The sequence below is a fragment of the Aythya ferina genome, assembly GCF_964211825.1.
Source record: "Aythya ferina genome assembly, contig: HAP1_SCAFFOLD_29, whole genome shotgun sequence".
NCBI lineage: Eukaryota > Metazoa > Chordata > Aves > Anseriformes > Anatidae > Aythya > Aythya ferina.
The window spans coordinates 3,266,835-3,290,336 of record NW_028181463.1 but is presented as its reverse complement, the minus strand read 5'-3'; the positions used below and the strand labels follow the sequence as shown (position 1 = coordinate 3,290,336).

At 49.8% G+C, this 23,502-nt stretch overlaps 2 protein-coding genes and 1 pseudogene across 3 annotated transcripts; 1 reads left to right on the top strand and 2 right to left on the bottom strand.

Annotated features, from left to right (window-relative positions):
* Nucleotides 1-517: 517 nt before the first annotated feature.
* LOC311427875 (olfactory receptor 14C36-like) lies at nt 518-1,510 on the top strand (annotated as a pseudogene). Its single transcript has one exon. The product of its transcript is annotated as an olfactory receptor 14C36-like (transcript).
* Nucleotides 1,511-10,786: 9,276 nt separating this feature from the next.
* On the bottom strand, nt 10,787-11,707 carry LOC311427874 (olfactory receptor 14C36-like; the record flags this gene model as incomplete). The annotated part of the gene is made up of 1 exon (XM_084539464.1): nt 10,787-11,707. One exon carries the CDS (start codon nt 11,705-11,707, stop codon nt 10,787-10,789), a length of 921 nt encoding a protein of 306 aa, XP_084395590.1.
* Nucleotides 11,708-11,720: 13 nt separating this feature from the next.
* Nucleotides 11,721-23,502, bottom strand: LOC311427873 (olfactory receptor 14I1-like; the record flags this gene model as incomplete). Its single annotated transcript, XM_084539463.1, has 3 exons — nt 11,721-11,729; nt 22,609-22,848; nt 23,209-23,502. 3 exons carry the CDS (start codon nt 23,500-23,502, stop codon nt 11,721-11,723), a joined length of 543 nt encoding a protein of 180 aa, XP_084395589.1.

Genomic DNA, 23,502 nt, shown 5'->3' with positions numbered 1-23,502 from the left:
CTGTCTGTGTGAGAACTTCACCTCAGGTGAGGTTTCTGTCCAGCTGCACTTGGACTGGGGCTTCTCTGCTCTCAGTTGTCTCCAGTTTCTTCTCAAGGAAACTCCAGAGCTGGATGGTCCTGCGGCTCAAAGACAGCAAACACAGGGTAGAATAGAACACGACTTGTGGGCAGTGGCCTGTGTAACTGCATTCAGAGGAGTTGTTTGAAATAACACTGAAAAGCTCATTGATCTGACCAGTGAACAGAACTTGAGCTTCCCCCAAGTTCCTGATTTCTTTCTTTTCTACAGCAGCAAGGACTCCTCTGCAGTCTACAGCAGCCCCTGCTCCCAGTGCACTCTCAGCCAGCACCAGCTGGAGCTCAAGTAAGAGAGCTGCAGAAAGGTTCTTCTGAAAAGAGAGATGCTCAGGCTGGAGGGTGCTCTAAGACTTGCAATAAGTCTCCCTCAGAGAAGTGTGAACTAACATTGTTCTGCCTTCTCCTCTTCAACAGACAACTGTGTTCAATGTCAACAAATGCCCAACATCAGCTCAGTGAGTGAGTTCCTGCTGCTGGCATTCGCAGACACACGCGAGCTGCAGCTCCTGCACTTCGCGCTCTTCCTGGGCATCTACCTGGCTGCCCTCCTGGGCAATGGCCTCATCCTCAGCGCCATAGCCTGCCACCACCACCTCCACACCCCCATGTACTTCTTCCTCCTCAACCTCGCCCTCCTTGACCTGGGCTGCATCTCCACCACTCTGCCCAAAGCCATGGCCAATGCCCTCTGGGACACCAGGGCCATCTCCTATCAAGGATGTGCTGCTCAAGTTCTCTTTTTTGTCTTCTTCTTTGGCTCAGAGTTTTCCCTTCTCACCATCATGGCCTACGACCGCTACGTTGCCATCTGCAAGCCCCTGCACTACGGGAGCCTCCTGAGCAGCAGAGCTTGTGCCCAGATGGCAGCAGCTGCCTGGGGCAGTGGCTTTCTCAATGCTGTCCTGCACACGGCCAACACATTTTCCCTTCCCCTCTGCCAAGGCAACTCTGTTGACCAATTCTTTTGTCAAATTCCCTAGATCATCAAGCTCTCCTGCTCAGATGCCTACCTCAGGGAAGTCGGGGCACTTTTGTTTAGTATTTCTTTAGTCATTGGTTGTTTTGTTTTCATTGTTTTCTCCTATGTGCAGATCTTCAGGGCAGTGCTGAGGATGCCCTCTGAGCAGGCCCGGCACAAAGCCTTTTCCATGTGCCTCCCTCACCTGGCCGTGGTCTCCCTGTTTGTCAGCACTGCCATATTTGCCTACCTGAAGCCCCCCTCCATCTCTTCCCCATCCCTGGACCTGCTGATGGCTGTTCTATACTCAGTGTTGCCTCCAGCAGTGAATCCCCTCATTTACAGCATGAGGAACCAGCAGCTCAAACATGCAGTGAGGAAAATATTTTATACCTCTTCCTTCAGCATTAATAATGTGCGTAAAATGGTAATAGGATTTCTGCAAACAAACACTCTTAGTGCAAATTCTTGAAAGTAATTTTCTTTGTTATTATTTCCTATAATTGGTTGCTTTGATTTAATGTTATTCTAAGCCTCCTAATTATTATTTTATTATTATTATTATGAAGTCAATAATTTCAAATAACTTTACAATCATTATTCTTGTTTAAATAAAGACAATAAAGAAACTGGGACTATTTCATTAGTCTCTACCACAGTCTCTTCCCATCGCCAGTGCCTCCAGCAGTGAACCCACTCATCTAAAACATGAGGAACCTGGAACTAACGGTTGCAGTGAGGACACTGATTGAATACATATTCTTCAGCTTCGTTGACTATAACAATAAGCTTATAATCAGAAACACCTATTTTTTGAAAACTTTAAGATACATTTTTTTTTCTTTTTATTTGTCTGTGTTGTTATTTTCACTAGCTATTGTTTCAGATATAAATAATATTAATCTTAACCTCCTACTTGTTAAAGATTTACCTATAGAACCAGGCTTCCTGTGTAGGTAAACACAATAAAGAATCCAGAAGAAATTCATTGGTCTGAGCTGCCACCTCTTCCTATCCCCTCAGCAGCTGGGGGAGCACTTGTTGGGGCACTTGTGTTTTAGTATTTCTTTAGCCTTTGGTTCTTTTGTTTTCATTGTGCTGTCCTATGTGCAAATCTTCAGGGCAATGCTGAGGATGCCCTCTGAACAGGGCCAGCACAAAGCCTTTTCCACGTGCCTCCCTCACCTGGCCATGGCCTTCCTCTTTCTCAGCACTTCCATGTTTGCCTACCTGAAGCCAGCTTCCATCTCTTCCCCATCTCTGGACTTGGTGGTGTCACTTTTGTACTCAGTGGCACCTCCAGCAGTGAACCCCCTCATCTACAGCATGAGGAAGCAGGAGCTCAAGGTTGCAGTGAGGAAACTGTTTCTATATGTGCTTCTTAAGCATCAGTGCTGTTAACATTATTGTTATTTGTATCATATCATTTTTTGTACTTAGTATTATTATCATATTGTAATAACAATAATAATCCTTTAAATGCTACCATTCTATTTTAAGTAACTGACAAGAGATTTTCATTTCATTTTTCATTTTGATTATTTTCATAACTTTTGACATTGTTTTAATTTATTAAGTAATTTATTTACTTTGACTATGTCTTCTAATCAATCATATTGAACTAGGCTTCCTCTGTAAGTACAGACAATAAAGAAGACAGCATAAATTCATTGGACTCAGTATCCCTCTCTTCCCATCTCCTCTGATTCTGGGGGAGCAGCCCCAGCATGCAGGAGGGGCTCAGGGCCAAGAGGCTCACCGCCCGCTGGGCTCTGCCTCTCTGCTGCCTTCGGGTTGGGGCTGCTGCTTCCCTGGAGCCATGGCCATGGCCAGCAGCAGGACGTGGTCTTGTCACTGCTACTCCCTTTGGCTTCCTCATTGTTCTCTTGTGCTTTCACATTCAACTAAGTCTTCAGATCTCATGTATCTTGCTGTCTGTACAGTGGCATCTCTTTCATTGCACAGCTCTTCCAAAGCTGGTGGAAGGAATATACCCAAGGAACTGCTGCATGAACGGACCTCTTGCTTTTCTGGCCTTCACTGTGGATCAGAATTTCAGAGTGCTCAGTGTAGTGCTGGACAGGGAGTTCCCTTCTTGGCTGGCCATGGCTCAGCAAACAATAACTGGCCTTGACTGGCCTGGAACTGTCCCGGTTGTGCTTAGTCTGATGGCAAATAACATGCTGGAGAGGAATGTGGAGCTGCTCTGTGGCTGGGCCAGGCCTCTTGTGCTGGCCTGGGGAGCGGGGCTGCCCCTGCGGGGCACAGGCACTGTGTGCTGGGGATCTGCCAGGCAAGAAAGCAGGGCTCCTGCAGCTTCACAGACCTCCATCTCTTGAGCCGGGTCTGGCCCCAGCGCAGGGACTGCTGGGGAGGCCCAGAGCTGCCTTTGAGGCAGCAGCTGCGGTGCCTAGCAAGGGGCTGGGGCTGTGGTGGCCGTGCCCAGAGCCCTGCAGCAGCCTGTGGTGGGCACTGCCCTGGGGACAGCACAGTCTGGGCTGCTGGGCTTGGCTGGGGAGAGGGCAGGGAGGTGGGGAGAGGTGGGCAGGGGCTGGGCTGGGCTGGGCAGTGCCCGGCAGAGGGCAACAGCAGCGTCAGGGAGCAGTGGCAGCATGCAGGGGAGGGCTCCCAGCAGGGCTTGGTGCTGCAGAGCCAGGGCTGTGCAAAGGGAGCCCAGAGCTGCAGGGGCAGGGGAGAGGAGGCCGAGGGCCAGGGCAGCTGCTGCAGGGGCAGGGAGCTCAGCATGGCCCTTGCAGCCCCCTGCCCTGGGCCTGCCTCTGCCCTTGGCCTCAGCCCCGGCCTTGTCTGTGCTGGCAGGAGCGCTCTTGGCACGCGCTTCCTGGCCTCCCCTGGCCTGCGCACAGCTGCTGCCCACTCAGGCTGCTGCCACAAACGTGTCCTCACAAGCAGCACCACCCCTTGGGTTGCTTCTGCTGGCCTCCCCCACCCAACTGCCTTGACTCCTTGTCTCTGGTGGGCCCCAACTCCTGCACCGAATTGCATTCCTTGGCTCTCAGTGACGTCTCCCCTGCCATGATGGGACATGCTTTCCAGTGCACCATCTACCAGACACAGCAATGAATACCATGAGCAGGACTAGAGGGGTCCTCCTTCCAGCCAAGGCGGGGGCACAGAGGAAAGGGACAATCAGGTTTACTGGACTAGGTATATTTAATGGCCTGGCACATCAGACCCACAAATGTATGAGGCTCTACTAGACACCAGTGCACAGAGTACCCTAATGCCATCAAGCTGTAAAGAGGTAAAACCCACCTGTATTTCTGGAGTGACAGGGGCAGCCCAAGAGATAACTGCACTGGAGGCTGAAGTGAGTCTAACTGGGAAGGAATGGCAAAAGCACCTGTTATAAATGAAGTCTTACTCAATCTGAATTTAGTAATATTTATAAAAGGCAAGTAAACAGTGCTGGGTGTCTGGGGAGTCTATGCTCTACCAAGATGCACATACGAAGATCGAACTTTCTAAACGTACAGAACATTGCTTTTATATATGCCTATACATATGTACAATCAGAAACGGTAACAAACAATCCTTTAAATCTATTACTGTTAAAGTCCGTGAATGGGGGAGCATAGTTGGAGTTGGTAATCCTGGTTGAAGTGCTCCCATATCTTCCATGACTTAACAGTCTCCATTTTCCACTCTTTTTCTTGATTACAAACACCGGAGAGTTCCAGGGCTAGTTGTGGGAACAACATGTCTTGCTAGGAACTTGGCCTTCTGGCCTTATGTATCCTATTCTTCCCAGATCGAAGAAAAACATATCCATCTCCTCTTCAAGGCCAATAGGGCCTGGGTCAAAAGGCATGTCACCAGGGGGCATAACAGCAAAGGCCTGCAATGGCAGTAGTGGTGGGGGCGGGGGCGATGGTGTAGTAGAAGGATTGGTGGATGAGCCTGCAGCTCCCTCACTGTCTGGCAAACCACACGTGTCTGACTGTGGTCCCACATGGCTCTTTAAGGCCTCAGAGACTGCTTGCCAGGTGCTGAGCAGTCCCACTGCAACCTTGTCATTTTTAGTTGCAGATTCCCACACCTTGACATCAATCTTGACATCAATTTGGTTCCATATTTCAGGATCATAAACTGTCTGGTTGTTAAGAAGGAGAATAAGCTGTAAGGTTAGCAGGACAGTCTTTGTTTCTAAGGACGTATGATTCCCCATAATGCGCAGCTGCTTACCAGCGAGGGGCAGTTGTGTGCGCAGCTCGGCTTCTCTCAGCTTGAGCTTCTTCCCAGCTCCAGTGCGCCCATTTCCAGCGACTTTCTGTACGAGTGTCTCTGAGCGGTTTGCTGAGTTTGGCCAAACCTATCTTTATGAGGTGATCAATGTGCCTGTTCCTGTCCTGGTCTCTACTCTGCTAACCTGTCCCTGTTCATTCCTTTTTCATTATGTCGGGATGCCTTTTTTCATCTTGAGGACAGGCTCCCCTCTTATACCCTTCGCCGCACAGCAGTCCTTTTCAAAAACAACTTTTCATTGGTCAAACAACTTTGCCCAGCAACAGCAAAGACTGGCTTCAGGAGAGGGAACTTCAAAGTTCCAAGAGGGCACCACCGGTGGAGCTTTGGCAGAGCTGCCTTGGAGACAATGGACATGAAACAGTTGTCTACCTTGCTTGGCCTTCCACAGAACCCTTCTGTTGGGGGTTTGCTGAGGGCTGAAGAACAGCAGGTGCCAATGGCTACCGTGGTGGCGCACCTGAGGTAGCGTCATGTTAACCGAGACTCCCTGATTGCCATCCATGAGCTGGGTCATCAACTGGAGAGCCAAGGTGTAGGTGTAGAGCTTGGGAGCGTGGTTATGTGATGGACTTGTCAGCACTAAGGTAAAGTTGCCTGACCTGGGTGACACGTCCCAGAGCAGTGTCAGGCACATTGCAATTCTTTTTGCCTTCTGCATCTATAGCACAGGAAGTAGGACTTTGCCCTACTCCATTGACTGGGCAGGTCTTTTCACTTTACCCAATTTAGGTTTCCGTGGCTGGAAAGAGACGATTTCCCCAAAGAGGCCAATCTCATGGGTACAGCTACAGCCACTTGAAGATATATTTTCTTTAGTTTTCTTCCTGAGTTTTCAACAGAAGACCCAAGAGAACCATGGATGTCCAGGTGTCTACTAAGATTAATTTAGAATGTCTCAGGATCCAATGGTCATTTCAATTTTATTTTATTTTATTTTATTTTATTTTATTTTATTTTATTTTATTTTATTTTATTTTATTTTATTTTATTTTATTTTATTTTATTTTATTTTATTTTATTTTTCCTTGAATTATCTTTGAAAGGTTTTCATGTGCTGAGCCCTGCTGCAGCTACAGGGACAAAGACCACTGCTGGCAGATGAGGTGTCAGACCTCCAGACTCTGATTTTCCTCCTGATGCAGGTCTGCAAATAAGTCACCCTGGATGAATAGCAATAGGTGAATGATGCTCCAAACTGAAATGCAACAAAATTCAGCGTTTTAAATGAAAAAGAAAAAAAAAATATTTGATGCTTTTTGAAAACTTCATCCTTAACTACATCATGCAAGCTCTGCAAGTAGCTGCACAAGGCGTGAAGGCTTGAAGACAACTATGGAAGAGATGTTAGGACTTTCTGCATTTTAATGAGTTCCATGGTGTATTTCGGTGTTCAGTCTATGAAGCTCAGGTACTGAGAAGAGAGTGATGTAACCGTTTGAGCAAGTAAAGTCAGAAGGACGAGTTGAAGTGACTTGGAATATTAATGGGCCCCACTGAGGGCTATTACTAACAAAGCCTCCCCAGGGCCTTGTTAAGGCAGATATTTGAAGGCCACGGTTACAGACAGGCAAAGCTCTATGCTGAGAAAAGTCTTGGTTGGTTTTGGTGATGCCGAAGGGCCAAGGGTTGGCCCCAGCCACTGGAACAGGAGATCCTGCATCCCCAAGTCTTTCTCAAGGCTCTTGCTGGAATCTGTGGGATGTGGTGGGCAGGGTGATGCCAAGGGAAGAATAGTGGTATGTCACCTCTGAGCTGATGTACAGGGTTGCAAGCAATTAATGAGGCCTCATTGCAATGAGTATAACATCTCTCCTCATAAGCTGCAGCAAAGGAGACAAATATCTCAGGGTTGTTAGCACCTTCCCTTTTTACCAGCACCCTCTGCCTTCTCCTCTGCAGGTTTTCCAATGCTGTCCCACACATTGCCCTATTGCCTTGAAGTCTGCAGACACCACTGTTCACCACTTTGCTCTCATCCCTTGCTTTAACCCATGTCTCGTCAACCCTCACCAGCTGTTCCTTGAAACACAAAGCCATGGTCTGATCAGAGGGTGACCTCTGGCACTACAGCACAACCCCTTGAAGGACATTTCTTCCTCCTTGTGGCCAGTTCCAACCTTCCAGGGTGTGATAAATTAGTGGGGGTTTGTTCATTGTCTTTGAGGAATTTGGAGAATCTGCTGGGGAGAAAAGGTTGTAAAATTTAAGTGCCTTGATAAGGGAGGAAGCAGGAGGGGGTGTTGGGTGAACATCCTTGAGTTAAACCAGACTCTGTGAAATTCCTTACCACAAGACATCCTTTTTGCTGCTTCACTACCCCCACCTGAACACGAAGCAGAGGAATAACGACCCCCCCTCTCAACAATAGACTGCGCAGCCTCAGCCAGTTCAACAAGTCCTGATAAGCCGGAATTCAACTGCTATAAAACAGCAACACTGGAAAGGGAAGTTGCGTGCTGTTGCGGAGCGGAGACTCCCCAGCCGCCCAGCGCTGTTTTGCTTGTGTCTGCTTACTTGATTAATAAAATAATTTCAATAGACCAGTAAATTGTGTGGTCTAATTTATAACAAGCCAGACGTGGTGGTGCAGGATCTCCTGTTCCAGAGGCTGGGGCCAGACCTTGGCTCTTCTGTATCACCAAAACAAACAAAGACTTTTCTCAGCACAGTGCCTTTTCCTGTCTGCAGTCATGGCCTGCAGTTATCTGCCCTAATGTGTTTCTGGGGAGGCTTTGTTAGTAACAGCCCTCAGTGGGGCCCATTAATACTCCAAGTCACTTCAACTTTTCCTTCTGACTTTACTTTCTCTCGCAGTTGCATCATTCTCCTCTCAGTACCTGAACTTCATCGACTGAGCACCAAAATACACCATGGAAATCATTAAAATGCAGAAACTCCTAACATCTCTTCGATAGTATTCTTCAAGCCTTCATGACTTGTGCAGCTAATTGCAGAGCTTTTATGGCGTTTTTAAGGGAAAAGATTTCACAAAGCACATAATAAAAATATTTTCTTATTTCAAAGGCTGAATTTTGTTGCATTTCAGTTTTGAGCATCATTCTCCTATTGCTATTCATCCAGGGTGATTTCTTTGGAGGACTCCATCGGGAGGAAAAGCAGAGCCTCCTGGTCTGACACCTCCACTGCCAGCAGTGGTCTTTGTCCCTGTAAGTGCAGCCCAGCCCAGAACATGAAACCCTTTCTAAGACAAGTCAGGGATTCCTTGGGAAAGAATTAAAGTATACAATAAAATAAAATAAAATAAAATAAAATAAAATAAAATAAAATAAAATAAAATAAAATAAAATGAAACCTAAAATAAAATAAAATAAAATAAAATAAAATAAAATAAAATAAAATAAATTTGAAATGACCATTGGATCCTGAGAAATTCAGCCTGAATCTCAGTACACATGTGGACATCCATAGTGTCTATTGGGTCTTCTGTGGAAAACTCAGGAAGAAAATTAAAGGAAATATATCTTCATTGGCTGTAGCTGTACCCATGAGATTGGCCTCACTGGGGAAATTGTCCCCTTCCAGACAAAGAAACCTACATTGAGTAAACTGAAAAGACCTGCCCAGTCAATAGAGTAGGGGAAAGTCCTACATCCTGTGCTATAGATGCAGAAGGCAAAAAGAATTGCATTGTGCCTGACACTACTCTGGGACGTGTCACCCAGGTCAGGCAACTTTACCTTAGTGCTGACAAGTCCATCACATAACCACGCTCCCAAGCTCTACACCTACACCTTGGCTCTCCAGTTGATGACCCAGCTCATGGACGGCAATCAGGGAGTCTCGGTTAACATGACGCTACCTCAGGTGCGCCACCACGGTAGCCATTGGCACCTGCTGTTCTTCAGCCCTCAGCAAACCCCCAACAGAAGGATTCTGTGGAAGGCCAAGCAAGGTAGACTCCAGTACAGTTATCTCTTGGGATGCCCCTGTCAGTCCATAAATACAGGTGGGTTCTACCTCTTTCTAGCTTGATGGCATTAGGGTATTCTGTGGTCCAGAGGAGCCTGACACATTTGTGGGTCTGTTGTGGCAGGCCATTAAATATACACAGTCCAGTAAACCAAATTGTCCCTTTCCTCCCCGCCTTCCCCTGGCTGGAAAAAGGACCCTTCTAGTCCTGCTCATAGTATTTATTACCGTGTCTGGTAGACGGCCCAATGGAAACATGTCCCACCACGGCAGGGGAGAGGGTGCTGAAAGCCAAGGGATGCATTTTGGTGCAGGATATGGGGCCCAGAAGAGACAAGGAAACAAGGCAGTGGGGTGGGGGAGGCCAGGAGAAGCAGCCCAAGGGGTGGTGCTGCTGGTGAGGAAACATTTGTGGCAGCAGCCGGAGTGGGCAGCAGCTGTGCGCAGGCGAAGGGAGGCCAGGAAGCGCATGCCAAGAGCGCTCCTGCCAGCAGAGCCAAGGCCGGGGCTGAGCCCAAGGGCAGAGGCAGGCCCAGGGCAGGGGGCTGCAAGGGCCATGCTGAGCTCCCTGCCCCTGCAGCAGACGCTCTGGCCCTCAGCAGACGTGCTGACAGGCTGCAGGGAGGGGACGAATGCCCTGGGCCCCCTTCCTGCTCTGCCCAGGCCAGCAAGGGCCCAGAGCGGCCTCCTCTCCCCTGCCCCTGCAGCTCTGGGCTCCCTGGCTCTGCAGCACCAAGCCCTGCTGTAAGCCCTCCCCTGCATGCTGCCACCGCTCCCTGACGCTGCTGTTGCCCTCTGCCGGGCACTGCCCAGCCCAGCTCAGCCCCTGCCCACCTCTCCTCACCCCCCTGCCCTTGCCTGGTCACCCAGTCTTTTGGCCCTTTCCACTTGTTCACTGAAGCCCTCTGAGACCTTTGTGCTGTGACCCCGTTCTGTGTCCTAGCACTGCAGAGCTCCCATCAGAAAATCCATCCTTTGGCTTAGCTTTACTGTGAAGATCCACTTACTGCCCACTCAACATAAGGCACACAGTGTCCCAGGAGAACCCTTAGGATATTCTGGTGGTTCAGAATACCTCCTTGATGCCACCAGTCCTGTCACGTTTCAAACCCAGGAAGCTGCTTCTTGACCACTTAGGGTCTCCAGGGGCAATGGGCATCCACCAGTGACGACTCAGTCCAGCCCTCGCTCCCTCACTCAAAATCCGGTGCCCCCATGGCCCTGTGTCCAGGAGGATCCCCAGTAAAAGACCGAGACATTCAGCCTGGCATTCCCTGATTGTCTTCTGCACTCCAGATTGGGAAGAAGAACCCTAAGCATGAGCAATTTAATTTTACTAACAAGATACCAGAACAGAGGCCAGGTGTCATTTAGGGATAAACACATTCAGAGAAAGCCTCTGGGTCACACAGAGGAATGGTCATCTGGAAAAGAGGAATGAAAGCAAACATCTAAGTGCAAAGAGAATTTTAAAGAATGCTATACCTAAAGGTCACAAATTGCCTGAGATTAACTTGAGTAAAACTAGAAAAGTGAGATAGCCAATTTATTGCTAAGTAAATAGAATCAGTTTCTTCAGTGTGGCTTTCAGCTCCTGGTTCCTCACACTGTAGATGAGGGGGTTCAGTGCTGGAGGCACCACCGAGTACAGAACTGCCATCACCATGTCCAAGGATGGGGAGGAGATGGAAGGGGGCTTCAGGTAGGCAAACATGACAGAGCTGATAAAGAGGGAGAAAACGGCCAGGTGAGGGAGGCACGTGGAAAAGGCTTTGTGCTTGCCCTGCTCAGAGGGAATGCTCAGCACTGCCCTGAAGATCTGCACATAGGAGAAAACAATGAAAACAAAACAACCAAATGCTAAAGAAACACTAAAGACAAGTGTCCCAACTTCCCTGAGGTAGGCATCTGAGCAGGAGAGCTTGAGGATGTGGGGAATTTCACAGAAGAACTGGTCCACAACAATGCCTTGGCAGAAGGGCAGGGAAAATGTGTTGGCAATGTGCAGGACAGCATTGAGAAAGCCACTGCCCCAGGCAGCTGCTGCCATCTGGGCACAAGCTCTGCTGCCCAGGAGGCTCCCGTAATGCAGGGGCTTGCAGATGGCAACGTAGCGGTCGTATGACATGATGGTGAGGAGATAACACTCTGCTACAATCAAGAAGACCAAAAAGAAAACCTGTGCAGCACATCCTTGATAGGAGATGGCCCTGGTGTCCCAGAGGGCATTGGCCATGGCTTTGGGCAGAGTGGTGGAGATGGATCCAAGGTCAAGGAAGGCGAAGTTGAGGAGGAAGAAGTACATGGGGGTGTGGAGGCGGTGGTGGCAGGCTATGGCGCTGAGGATGAGGCCGTTGCCCAGGAGGGCAGCCAGGTAGATGCCCAGGAAGAGCGCAAAGTGCAGGAGCTGCAGCTCGCGCGTGTCTGCGAATGCCAGCAGGAGGAACTCGCTCAGTGAGCTGATGTTGGACATTTGCTTACTTTGGTCAAGGAGACTGCGAAATGAGAAACAAAACATATTTAGAGAGTGAGACGGTGTGTTATGAGTAATGACTGTGAGCAAAAATCAGTTAATCCCCAATTAAAATCTTACATTCCCTCTTTCTAAGAGGATCTTTGTGTCTCTCCCTGTCTGGAGCCCTGCTTTCTGCTTGCTGAGTGTCCTGTACACTGCAGCCTCCTCTGCCCAGCAGCTCCCAATGAGCCTACTCTGCTCCATTCGAGGTTCCAAGAGGGAAGGTTCCTGGGCAGTGGCTCCCTCTGCTGAGTGAGTGGTGTTTGGCTGTGTGACTCTGTGTGCATCTTCCCTGTTCAATACCCAGGAGACAAAACCAGCAGGTGGATCATGAGTGTCTGGCTGGAGAAAACAGGGAGCATCTCCTCCTGCTTCACCCTTCGTGCACAGCACTCCCTGTCAGAATCAGGCACCACCAGCTGGCACCCTGGGCAAGGGAGAGAAGCAGGCATGGGCAGGCAGGGCGGACCCAACCCAGTGCAGAGGCTGCGGTGTCGGTGAGGTACCACCTGTTCTCATAGACCTGTGTCATCTGCCCTGCACAGACAGCAGAGGGACAAGAGCTCTGGAGTGTAAGAAGAGTTTGGAATATGCTCCTGGTCATATGGTAGAAGTTTGGGGGTAAGACCTCTGTGGAGCCAGGAGTTGGACTCGATGATCCCTGTGGGTCTCTTCCAACTCAGGATATTTTATGATTCTCTTATTCTGTGCCTTCTTCCACAGAGGAAGGTAGAGGGGGTCTGCAGCAAATGTGTCTACTGACACAGAGATTTAGGGTTCAGACACCCCATATTCTCAGCCCCCCAGGTTATACATGCCGTGACAGAAGCTGTGAGGGGAAGAGAGGAGACCAGGGGCTGCTGCAAGGAAGGCGCCTGCACTGCAGGGGATGGCAGGGAGGGAGCAGCTCCCTCTCACTGCCTGCCCATGTCCCTGCTGCCTGCAGCTGTCCTGCCAGCAGCTCTTTCTCTGTCCCCACGGCTCCTCCCATCCATGCTCACAGCCTCCATCCCACCCGCTGTGTGCCCAGCTCTGCCCTGCAGAAACCTCCTGGGGATGGGGACAGCTCCGGGGACATCTCCCTGTCTGCAGCTCCTAAAGAACAGCTCAGAAAAGTCCTGGTGCAGCCTGTAATCAGAGAGAAGGGAAGGGATACTCTCAGGTTCATCACTGATGTGTTCATGTCTCGTTTAAACGCAACAGGAAGCTCCATCACCTGTGCAAACCCAGCCAGGCAGACCCTCTCTTCTCTTTGCAGGCAGACCCTGCCTTGCCCTTCCTCTGTCCAAGGCTGCCAGGCAGCACCTTCTCCTCCACACCACACAAGCCACGAGAGGCATCCTGGCAGCTCCTGGCCAGGCAGAGATGCCCCGCAACCAGGAGCCCCTTCCAGGAACCTGCCCTGCACTGTCCTGCAGCCAGAGACTTACCGTGGGCAGAGCTGTTAAGGTTTCTCCTGCACTGAGCTCTCCTCTTCCCACACCCTCCAGTCTGTCTGGAATACCTTTCTGCCTGGGTGCCTGTGGTCAGAGCCCCCAGCCCTGCTGCGCTGTGCAGAGGAGCTGCTCCTGGGCACAGCTGTCTCTCTGCACCAGGGCCCTCTTGCCATGAGCTCTCTCTGTCCCACGAGCCCGGCCCAGCTCAGCAGCACAGCACCAGCCCAAGGCACTGCAATCACCCCTCTGGGGGCTTTGCTGATGAGCCCATGAACCTCAGGCACTCAGAGACAATTGAAGACATCTCTCCAGAAGTCCAAGTCAGAGGCAAGTTTCCTTCAGTGTCCCCCTGAGGGCCAGCACTGACACAGCCTCCCTTGGAGCTCGTTAGAGCAGAACCCTGGAGGCAGTGAGGACAAGAAGACAAAGGCAATGTGAAAGTGACACTGATGTGTAGGAAAACTGGATGTGTGTCACCAAGCTCCAGGGCCAGACCTTGACCTCAAGCACTTGGGAAGGGAGATCCTTTCCCTTGACCAGTTGCTCAGGGCTCTTTGTGGGGCAGTAGGAGATGGGGATGTGCATGGCCAAGTGCAGGAGAATGGTACGACCCCTGCCTGCTTCATGGTTGAGGGCGAGGAGGAAATGAGGCCCTGGTGCTTTAACGATCAGCTGTCTCCTCACAGGCCTCAGTGGTAGACAACCTAGCCATGGGCACAAAGACCTGGGTCCTGCTGGCACTCTCAGTCTTGTCACAGCCCTTAATCCTTTCCACAGCAGCCTTTCCTAAGGACTCTCATAGATGCAACTCTTTCCCTGCTGGCTGCAGTCCCTTCTGTTGGTGGTCTCTTATAGATCTCAGCTGAGTCTGATAACTCAAATCTTCTTGGTGGCCATGCTCCTCGTAAGGCAGCTCTGTAGGAAGCTGCCCTGGTTCCTGGTGAGCAGGCACCACTGCTCGTATGGCATCCCTTGTGGTGCCCAGGCCCTCCTCCTCCTGGCCACTGCTCACTTAGCAGGGTCCCAGTCTGCCCTGATGTGTGGGGTTCCTCTTTCTCCGGTGCAGGACTAAGCTCTTCTCCTTGTAAATGCCAAGAGGTTTCTGTAGGCAAAATCCTGTATTTTCTCCTTGTTCACCCACATTGATGCTCCATTCTGTTAACAGCTATTGTCTGCAGGCAAACAGTTCCACCTTCATGTGATTGTCCTGTCTCTGACAAGATCGCAGCATCGGGAGCTGTAGGAAAGTTTGGATAATGCAGGAGTAACCAGCTGAATAGCATTGCAGCACAGAGTCACAGAAGGGTAGGGGATGGAAGGCTGCCAGGTTCTACCTCTTCTGTGCTTCCTTCTCATGCATGCTCTTAGTTTGTCTGGAGCTTTGTGCTGAATTTTATGGGGCTGTGCAGATCTAAATTAGAAGGGCCAAAGGAAGGTGATTAAGGGATTGGAGCATCTCAATCCCATCCAATGGGATCCTAGCCTGAATCAAGAGGAGTGTGGACAGCAGGTTGAGAGAGGTGATCCTCCCCCTTTATGCAGATCTGGTGAGGCCACACCTGGAATAGTGTGTGCAGTTCGGGGCTCCCCAGTACAGGAGGGGCATAGAATGTCTAGAGAGGGTCCAGCACAGAGCCAGGAAGGTGATTAAGGGATTTGAGCATCTGTCCTCTGAGGAAAGACTAAGCACGCTGGGCCTGTTTAGCCCAGAGAAGAGGAGATTGAGAAGGGATCTTATCAACCTCTACAAATACCTGAGGGGACAACGTAAAGAGAATGGTGCCAAACTCTTCTTAGTGGTGGCCAGTGATAGGACAAGGGGTAATGGGTACAAATTTAACCACAGGAGGTTGCATCACCAAATGAGGAAGAACTTCACTGTCTGGGTGACAGAGCACTGGAATAGACTGCCCAGAGAGGTTTTCTCACCCAGAGAGGTTTCTCACACTGGAACAGGCTGCCCTGTTTGAGCAGGGGTGTTGGATTAGATGATGTCTGCATGTCCATTCCAACCTCAACATTTCTGTGATTCTGTAAGAAAAGGGTCATTTAATTAAAAAATAATAATTATTCTCTACTTCCCATCACTGAGTGATGCTCAGTAATGTTCTGGGAAGCAGGGCCTGCATACACGTAGTGGCTGTAGGGAAGGATAGATGTCTTCATAATGAAGGCCCCCTCTCTCCCTCCCCTTTCCCACCTTTTGTTGCTGAGTGTGACCTCATATGGTATGGAATATCCCTGTGGTTGGTTTAGGTCAGCTGTCCTGGTGATGTCCCCTTCCCACTTCCTGCCTATCTGCACCCTACTGGCTGTGGGGGATTTGGAGGTAGACTTGATGTGCCAGTATTGCTCAGCAACAGACCAAACAGTGGGATGATATCAGGGCTGTTCTAGAAAAAAGTGCCAAGCACAACACTGTTTGGGCCACTGAGAGGAAAGTTAACTCTACCCCAGCCAGACTCAGTGCTTTCCCTCAGGTACCAGATACGCCTCTCTGTGGCGGTCCACTTGCCTGGTTGACATAGAAGATCTTCCTTGAAAGGAAACCTTTCCTTGATGCTTGACAAGTGTCACCTTCAGAGGGTGATGCTATGTGCTACTTTTCCAATCCCTCTGTCAATCATCCCTTCTCTACAGGGGGATCCCAGCTGCTTGGCTTCCCTGCCCTCTAAGTCCAGGCTACTGGCCCCGTTATCCCAGCACTGGAGCAGCCAGGTGACAATGTGCTCCCTGGACGAAGTCTGAAATCTTTTCACACATCTCATAGCTCACCCTGGGATAGGGATCGTGTGGTTACTGATGCTCTTAGGATCCCTTCCTCTTTGCCCTCCTGTTCCCACAATGGCCTAACATCAGAATAGCCTGCCTCATCTCCTTCTTCCTCTTTTCTTCTCTGGGTAGGAGTTTCTTTCCTTTCAAAACAACCTGACTTTCAAATCCACTGTCTTTCACAGTAACGGACGGATTGAGCTCCAGCTGGGCTTTGGCCCTTCTATATTTGTCCCTGTACAGCCCCATAACATTTAGGACACAGCTCCAGAGAAACTGAGAGCATGCATGAGAAGGAAGCACAGAAAAGGTGCAACCTGGCAGCCTTCCATCGCCTACCCTTCTGTGACTCTGTACTGCAATTCCATTCAACTGGTTTGTCCTGCATTATCCATACTTTCCTGCAGCTCCTGATGCTGCTGTCTTGTCAGAGAGCACACAATCACACGAAGGCTGAACTGTCTGCCTGCACACATGAACATCTGACATGATGTCAATGTAGAGCTTGGTAGCACGGTTTAGTGATGGACTTGTCATTACCTAGGTAAAGTTCCATGACCGGGGTTACAGGTCCTCACCCTTCTATGTTCCCTCTAAACTCTTTTACATTGCTGATGGCCTCATCCTTAAGAGTCTGAAGGTATCATCAACCATGGGGCTTGCCAACCCCGATGGCCACACCCCCACATGTCCGCCTTCGTTATATCAACCATCAACCAGAGCTGTCTTGGAGACAAAGGACATGAAACAGTTGTCTACCTTGCTTGGCCTTCCACAGAATCCTTCTGTTGGGGGTTTGCTGAGGGCTGAAGAACAGCAGGTGCCAATGGCTACCATGGTGGCGCACCTGAGGCAGCGTCGCGCTAACCGAGACTCCCTGATTGCCATCCATGAGCTGGGTCATTGACTGGAGAGCCAAGGTGTAGATGTAGAGCTTGGCAGCATGGTTTAGTGATGGACTTGTCAGCACTAAGGTAAAGTTGCCTGACCTGGGTGACACGTCCCGGAGTAGTGTCAGGCACAATGCAATTCTTTTTGCTTTCTGCATCTATAGCACAGGAAGTAGAATTTTGCCCTACTCTATTGACTGGACAGCTCTTTTCACATTACTCTATTTAGGTTTGTGTGGCTGGAAGGGGACAATTTCCCAAAAGCGGCCAAGCTCATGGGTACAGCTACATCCAATAATGATATATTTTCTTTATTAGGCCTTGCAGAGGGATATGGATAGGTTGGAGAGCTGGGCGATCACCAACTGCATGAAGTTCAATAAGAGCAAGTGCCGGGTCCTGCACCTGGGACGGGGAAACCCTGGCTGCACGTACAGACTGGGCGATGAGACGTTGGAGAGCAGCCTAGAAGAGAGGGATCTGGGGGTCGTGGTAGACAGCAAGTTGAATATGAGCCAGCAGTGTGCCCTGGCAGCCAGGAGGGCCAACCATGTCCTGGGGTGCATCAAGCACGGCATCGCTAGTAGGTCAAGGGAGGTGATTGTCCCGCTCTACTCTGCGCTGGTGCAGCCTCACCTTGAGTACTGTGTGCAGTTCTGGGCACCACAGTATAAAAAGGACATGAAACTGTTGGAGAGTGTCCAGAGGAGGGCTACGAAGATGGTGAAAGGCCTGGAGGGGAAGACGTACGAAGAACGGCTGAGGTCACTGGGCCTGTTCAGCCTGGAGAAGAGGAGGCTGAGGGGAGACCTCATCACAGTCTACAACTTCCTTGTAAGGGGGTGTCGAGAGGCAGGAAACCTTTTCTCCATTAACACTAGTGACAGGACCCGCGGGAACGGGGTTAAGCTGAGGCAGGGGAAATTTAGGCTGGACGTCAGGAGGGGGTTCTTCACAGAGAGGGTGGTTGCACACTGGAACAGGCTCCCCAGGGAAGTGGTCACTGCACCGAGCCTGTCTGAATTTAAGAAGAGATTGGACTGTGCACTTAGGCACATGGTCTGAACTTTTGGGTAGACCTGTGCGGTGTCAAGAGTTGGACTTGATGATCCTTAAGGGTCCCTTCCAACTCAGGATATTCTATGATTCTATGATTCTATGATTTATTTTTCACCCTCAGTTTCCCTCAGATGACCCAAGATAGTCCATGGATGTCCAGTTGTCTACTAAGATTAATTTAAAATTTCTCAGATCCCAATGATCATATCAAATTTTATTTATTTTATTTTATTTTATTTTATTTTATTTTATTTTATTTTATTTTATTTTATTTTATTTTATTTTATTTTATTTATTACTTTAATTTTTTCCCAAGGAACCCCTGACTTGTCTTAGAAAGGGTTTCATGTGCTGGGCTGGGCTGCAGTTACAGGGACAAAGACCACTGCTGGCAGTGGAGGTGTCAGACCTCCAGACTTTGCTTTTCCTCCCTATGGAGGTCTCCAAAGAAGTCACCCTGGATCAATAGCAATAGAAGAATGATGCTCCAAACTGAAATGCAACAACATTCAGCCTTTGAATCAAGAAAATATTTTTATTATGTGCTTTGTGCAATCTTTTCCCTTAACTACGTCATGCAAACTCTGCAATTAGCTGCACAAGGCGTGAAGGCTTGAAGAAAACTATGGAGGAGATGTTAGGAATTTCTGCATTTAAAGAGTTCCATGGTGTATTGTGGTGCTGAGTCTATGAAGCTCAGGTACTGAGAGGAGAATGATGCAACTGCTAGAGAAAGTAAAGTCAGAAGGAAAAGTTAAAGTGACTTGGAGTATTAATGGGCCCCACTGAGGGCTGTTACTAACAAAGCCTCCCCAGGGCCTTGTTAGGGCAGATAATTGGAGGCCATGATTACAGACAGGCAAAGCACTGTGCTGAGGGAAGTCTTGGTTGGTTTTGGTGATGCAGAAGAGCCAAGGCCTGACCCCTGGAAGTGGGAGGGGAGACCCTGCACCCCTACATCTGTCTCAAGGCTCTTCCTGGGGTCTGTGGGAAGTAGTGGGCAGTGTAATGCCATGAGAACAACAGTGGTGTGAAGCCTCTTAGCTGCTGCACATGGTTGTAAGGAATCCATGAGACCCCATCACAATGAATATAACATCTCTCCTCCTAAGCTCTAGTCAAGAGGACAAAAACCTCAGGGCTGTTGGGACCTTCCATTCTTGCTAGCACCCTCTGCCTTCTCCTTTGCAGGCTTTCCATTGCTGTCCCACACATTGCCCTATTTTCTTGAAGTCTTGAGACATCCATCTCAGTTCAGCATCTTGCTTTCATGCCTTGCTTTCACCGATGTCTTGTCAACCCTCACCAGCTCTTCACTGAAACACAAAGCCAGGGTCTCATCAGAGGGTGACCTCTGGCACCACAGCATGACCCTTTGAGAGACATTTCTCCCTTCTTGTGACAAGTGCCAGCCTTCCATGGAACACTTTGTGGCACTTTTTTTCTCTCCTGTTGTTTTCTACTAGCACAGAAAGCTCCATCAGGTAGGAAACCACTCTTGAAGTAGGCATCCCAACCCGCCAGCCTTCTTGCATCCAGTCGGCCAACCAGACACAAGTCATCTCAGCAGCAGCTTCCAAGCCAGGGGCCTACTGCTGGCCTTGCAGCTACTTGGCTAGACACAGCCAAGCCTTGTGCCTGCTGCTGCCCAGTCATGGACTCAAGCAGGAGGGACAGGACAACCCATCTGGGGGCCTTCTTTCTGTCTGGGTCCTCCTGGGTCTGGAGGCAGAGGGGATCCCCCAGTCAGCATGCCAAGTAGGTGCCTTGTGCTGGCCTAGCAGGGCCACTGCCAGATGTCAGCCCAAAAGTGCAGCTCCCAGGTCTATGTCAAGGGTGACCTGCCAGCTACAGACACAAGTTACCTCACAGTCCCTTTCTGTGACACGTTCCTGCTGCTGCCCTATCAAGTGCAGAGACAGAAGTGACCTCAAAGTCCCTGCCACAGTCACATTGCTCCTGCTGGGGCAGAAAATGATGAGGTATAGCTGAGCTTTCTCTAGCCCCCTCGGTACCTATAAAGGCAAATGGCTATAGGCTGTGTTTTGGCTTGAAGGGATACTTTGAGGTCAGGCATAAGAATAGTGGATTCCTGTCAGGATGTGGGGTAGCATTTAGGTTTGGGGATTAATGTCACTGGTTAAAATAGGGGAAGGGCTTTACATGACTATTTTAAGTCAGTGTTACAGCAGAATCAACATTGCCTGAATGTTCTAACCTCACAGAAATCATTAATTTCTGCTGGCCAAGCTCCTCTTTCCTCCCTCAAATCTCACATCTCTCCTGGCCAGGCTTCTCCTGACTTCCCCATATCAGTCATCTTCTTAGGGGCAGCTTTCTGATGGCTTTCATGATCTCAAAGTATCTGCCTCACATCTGTTGGCTACTCCTTTCTTGAGACTGATATGGCACCTAAGTCAGGATGGAAAAGAACACACAGGCTGTAGGTAAACCCTGCACAATGTGCCCAGCAGTTCTTGTACCACCCCAAAATTTTGTTTCCTGCCTCCAACTTTTAGATACGAAATGGCTTCTGTGCACGCAGGCTATCTTTTTCCAAACCCTCATGCATGGTTCAGTTTGCCCCAGGCGTCTTCGAGGCAGTGGCCCCCTCTGTGTAGAAAACTGAAAGCAGTCCTAAAGGATGACTTCAGGCAAAAGCTGACACCTCTGACATGACAACCCCTACCCAAGACCTCTTCCTCTATGAGGCCTACCAGGTACTTAGAAAGAACCAATCTCAGAAACTACATGCACAGCAAGTGCCTTCTGCTGCCCTACCATGGACACTGGCAGATGTGAGCCTAAAGGCACACGTCCCAGCCAGGAGTCAAGGGTGACCTGTCAGCTAATTCAGAAAGCAGTCAACTCACAGGCCCTTCAATAGCCTTTCACTTCCTGCTGGACTTAGTGCTTCTGACGCACCACTGAGCTTATAATACCACACCTAGAAAACACCCCCTTTTTGGGTCAGGACCTGCCCAGGTAGAAGTGATCTGGTTGTGATCCTCCAAGCCCATGGCACACCTGCTGGGCTCCCAGGCTCTCTGAGACACAGGAGCCAGTTCCGTGCCAGTCCTGGGAGGTGCTAGGGCAGGAGGGACCTTGCAGGCAATGTTCCAGCCCCGTGCCTGTTGGTGGTCTCTCAGCTCCTTGTGCACAGTGAAGATCACACTCACATCCAGAAGCCGGAAGCCAGTCTAGAAGACACTCAGGGGAAGCACCCTCTAAGCTCCAGCCCCAGTTAGCAGTGTTGCTCTGCAGAGCGAGGGGGCTGTGGTGCCCAGTGTCCTGGGGCGGCAGAGCTGTCCTCTGCCTGCTCACAGCAGACTGAGCACTTGAGGTCTGGTCAGTCCACCTCGGAGGAGATCCCCCCCTAGGAGGGAAGTGCTGCAGTGGAGGCCAGCTGTGCCACTGCTGTGCCCACTGCCTGTCCCTGCCTGCAGTCCCAGCACAGCCCCACAGCAGCACTGGCACCAAGCTGCACGAGCAGCCGGGCCTGACCCCACCAGCAGGGCTCAGCAGGACAGGGCATCAGTGGCAAGAGAGCAGCTCTGCATGCCCCAAGCGCTGGTGCTCCCTGGCCGTGCTGCTGGGATGGGACTCTTTTCCTCTGCACCCCTGCACACGGGCATTGCCCCTGCAGAGCCAGGCCTGGCCTCAGAGGAAAGATGTCAGACAAAAACGGTAGTTAAATCTTAACTTCCTTAAGGTTAAATTCACAGAGAGCATGGCTTCACATGCACAGAGTCTATGAGCTATATTCAACAGGTACATCCATTTCATTTTAATGGGTGTTCATTAGCTGAATTAATGTAATAAGAATATGCACAAACACAACCACAAAACAAAACAAAACAAAACAGGTATACTGGTATTAAGCCAATTATTTGCATTATAAGACATGTGCAGAAGCAGATCAAAAATTTCTTGTATCCAAGACACATCTAGTGATCTATATCCACAGGGCATGCTCGAGCTCCTGGCTCCTCATTCTACAGATGAGGATGTGCTCTGCTGGAGGGACCACTGAGTACAGAACTGCCACCACCAGGTCCAGAGATGGGGAGGAGATGGAGGAGGGCTTCAGGCAGGCAATGATGACAGGCCTGAGGGAGACAGACTCCATGGTCAGGTGAGGGAGGCACGTGGAAAAGGCTTTGTGCCAGCTCTGATATAGAGGGGACAGGACTGTCACCTAGATCCTCAAGGTCTAATCCAAATACACTGCTCCTACCTGTGGCAGCTGAGCTCTTGGCCCTGAGCCCCTCCTGGATGCTGGGACTGCTCCCCCAGCTCCAGAGGAGATAGGAAGAGAAGGAAACTGAAACCAATGAATTTCCACTGAGTTCTTTCTTGTCTTTATCTATCAAGGAAGCCCGGTTCTGTATGTGCAATAGATGATGTGGTCAAACCTTACAAAAGATGTAAAATTCTGAATGGTAAGAATGAGATTATTAAAAACAAAATGAAATATTGTTCAAATACTAACAAAGAAAACCAATGTAAAAAATTGTGTCATTTTCCCAAATACACTTTGATTTCTCTTGGGATTCTTATTAATGATAATGTTATGAAAACACTAGTAACGATAAAAATGATATGATATAATGTAAATCAAATTATTTGCATATTATTAAAAATACATTTTCTGAACACATCATGGATGCTTAAGAAGAATGTATGGAAACAGTTTCCTCACTGCGTCCTTGAGCTCCTGGTTCCTCATGCTGTAGATGAGGGGGTTTAGGGCTGGAGGCACCACTGAGTACAGAAGTGCAACGACCAGGTCCAGGGATGGAGAGAAAATGGAGGGGGGCTTCAGGTAGGAAAATATGCCAGTGCTAATGAAGAGGGAGACCACAGCCAGGTGAGGGAGGCATGTGGAAAAGGCTTTGTGCTGGCCCTGCTCAGAGGGCATCCTCAGCACTGCCCTGAAGATCTGCACATAGGACAGCACAATGAAAACAAGACAACCAAATGCTAAAAAGATACTAAACAGAACTGCCCAAACTTCTCTGAGATAGGAATCTGAGCAGGAGAGCTTGAGGATGTGGGGGATTTCACAGAAGAACTGGTCCACAGCATTGCCTTGGCAGAGGGGAAGGGAAAATGTGTTGGCCGTGTGCAGGACAGCATTGAGAAAGCCACTGCCCCAGGCAGCTGCTGCCATCTGGGCACAAGCTCTGCTGCCCACGAGGCTCCCATAGTGCAGGGGCTTGCAGATGGCAACGTAGCGGTCATAGGCCATGATAGTAAGGTTATAATACTCTGCTGATATGAAGAAGAGAAAGAAAAAGACCTGTGCAGCACAGCCTTGATAGGAGATGGCCCTGGTGTCCCAGAGGGCATTGGCCATGGCTTTGGGCAGAGTGGTGGAGATGCAGCCCAGGTCGAGGAAGGCGAGGTTGAGGAGGAAGAAGTACATGGGGGTGTGGAGGCGGTGGTGGCAGGCTATGGCGCTGAGGATGAGGCCGTTGCCCAGGAGGGCAGCCAGGTAGATGCCCAGGAAGAGCGCGAAGTGCAGGAGCTGCAGCTCGCGCGTGTCTGCAAATGCCAGCAGCAGGAACTCAGTGATGGTGCTTCTGTTGGACAT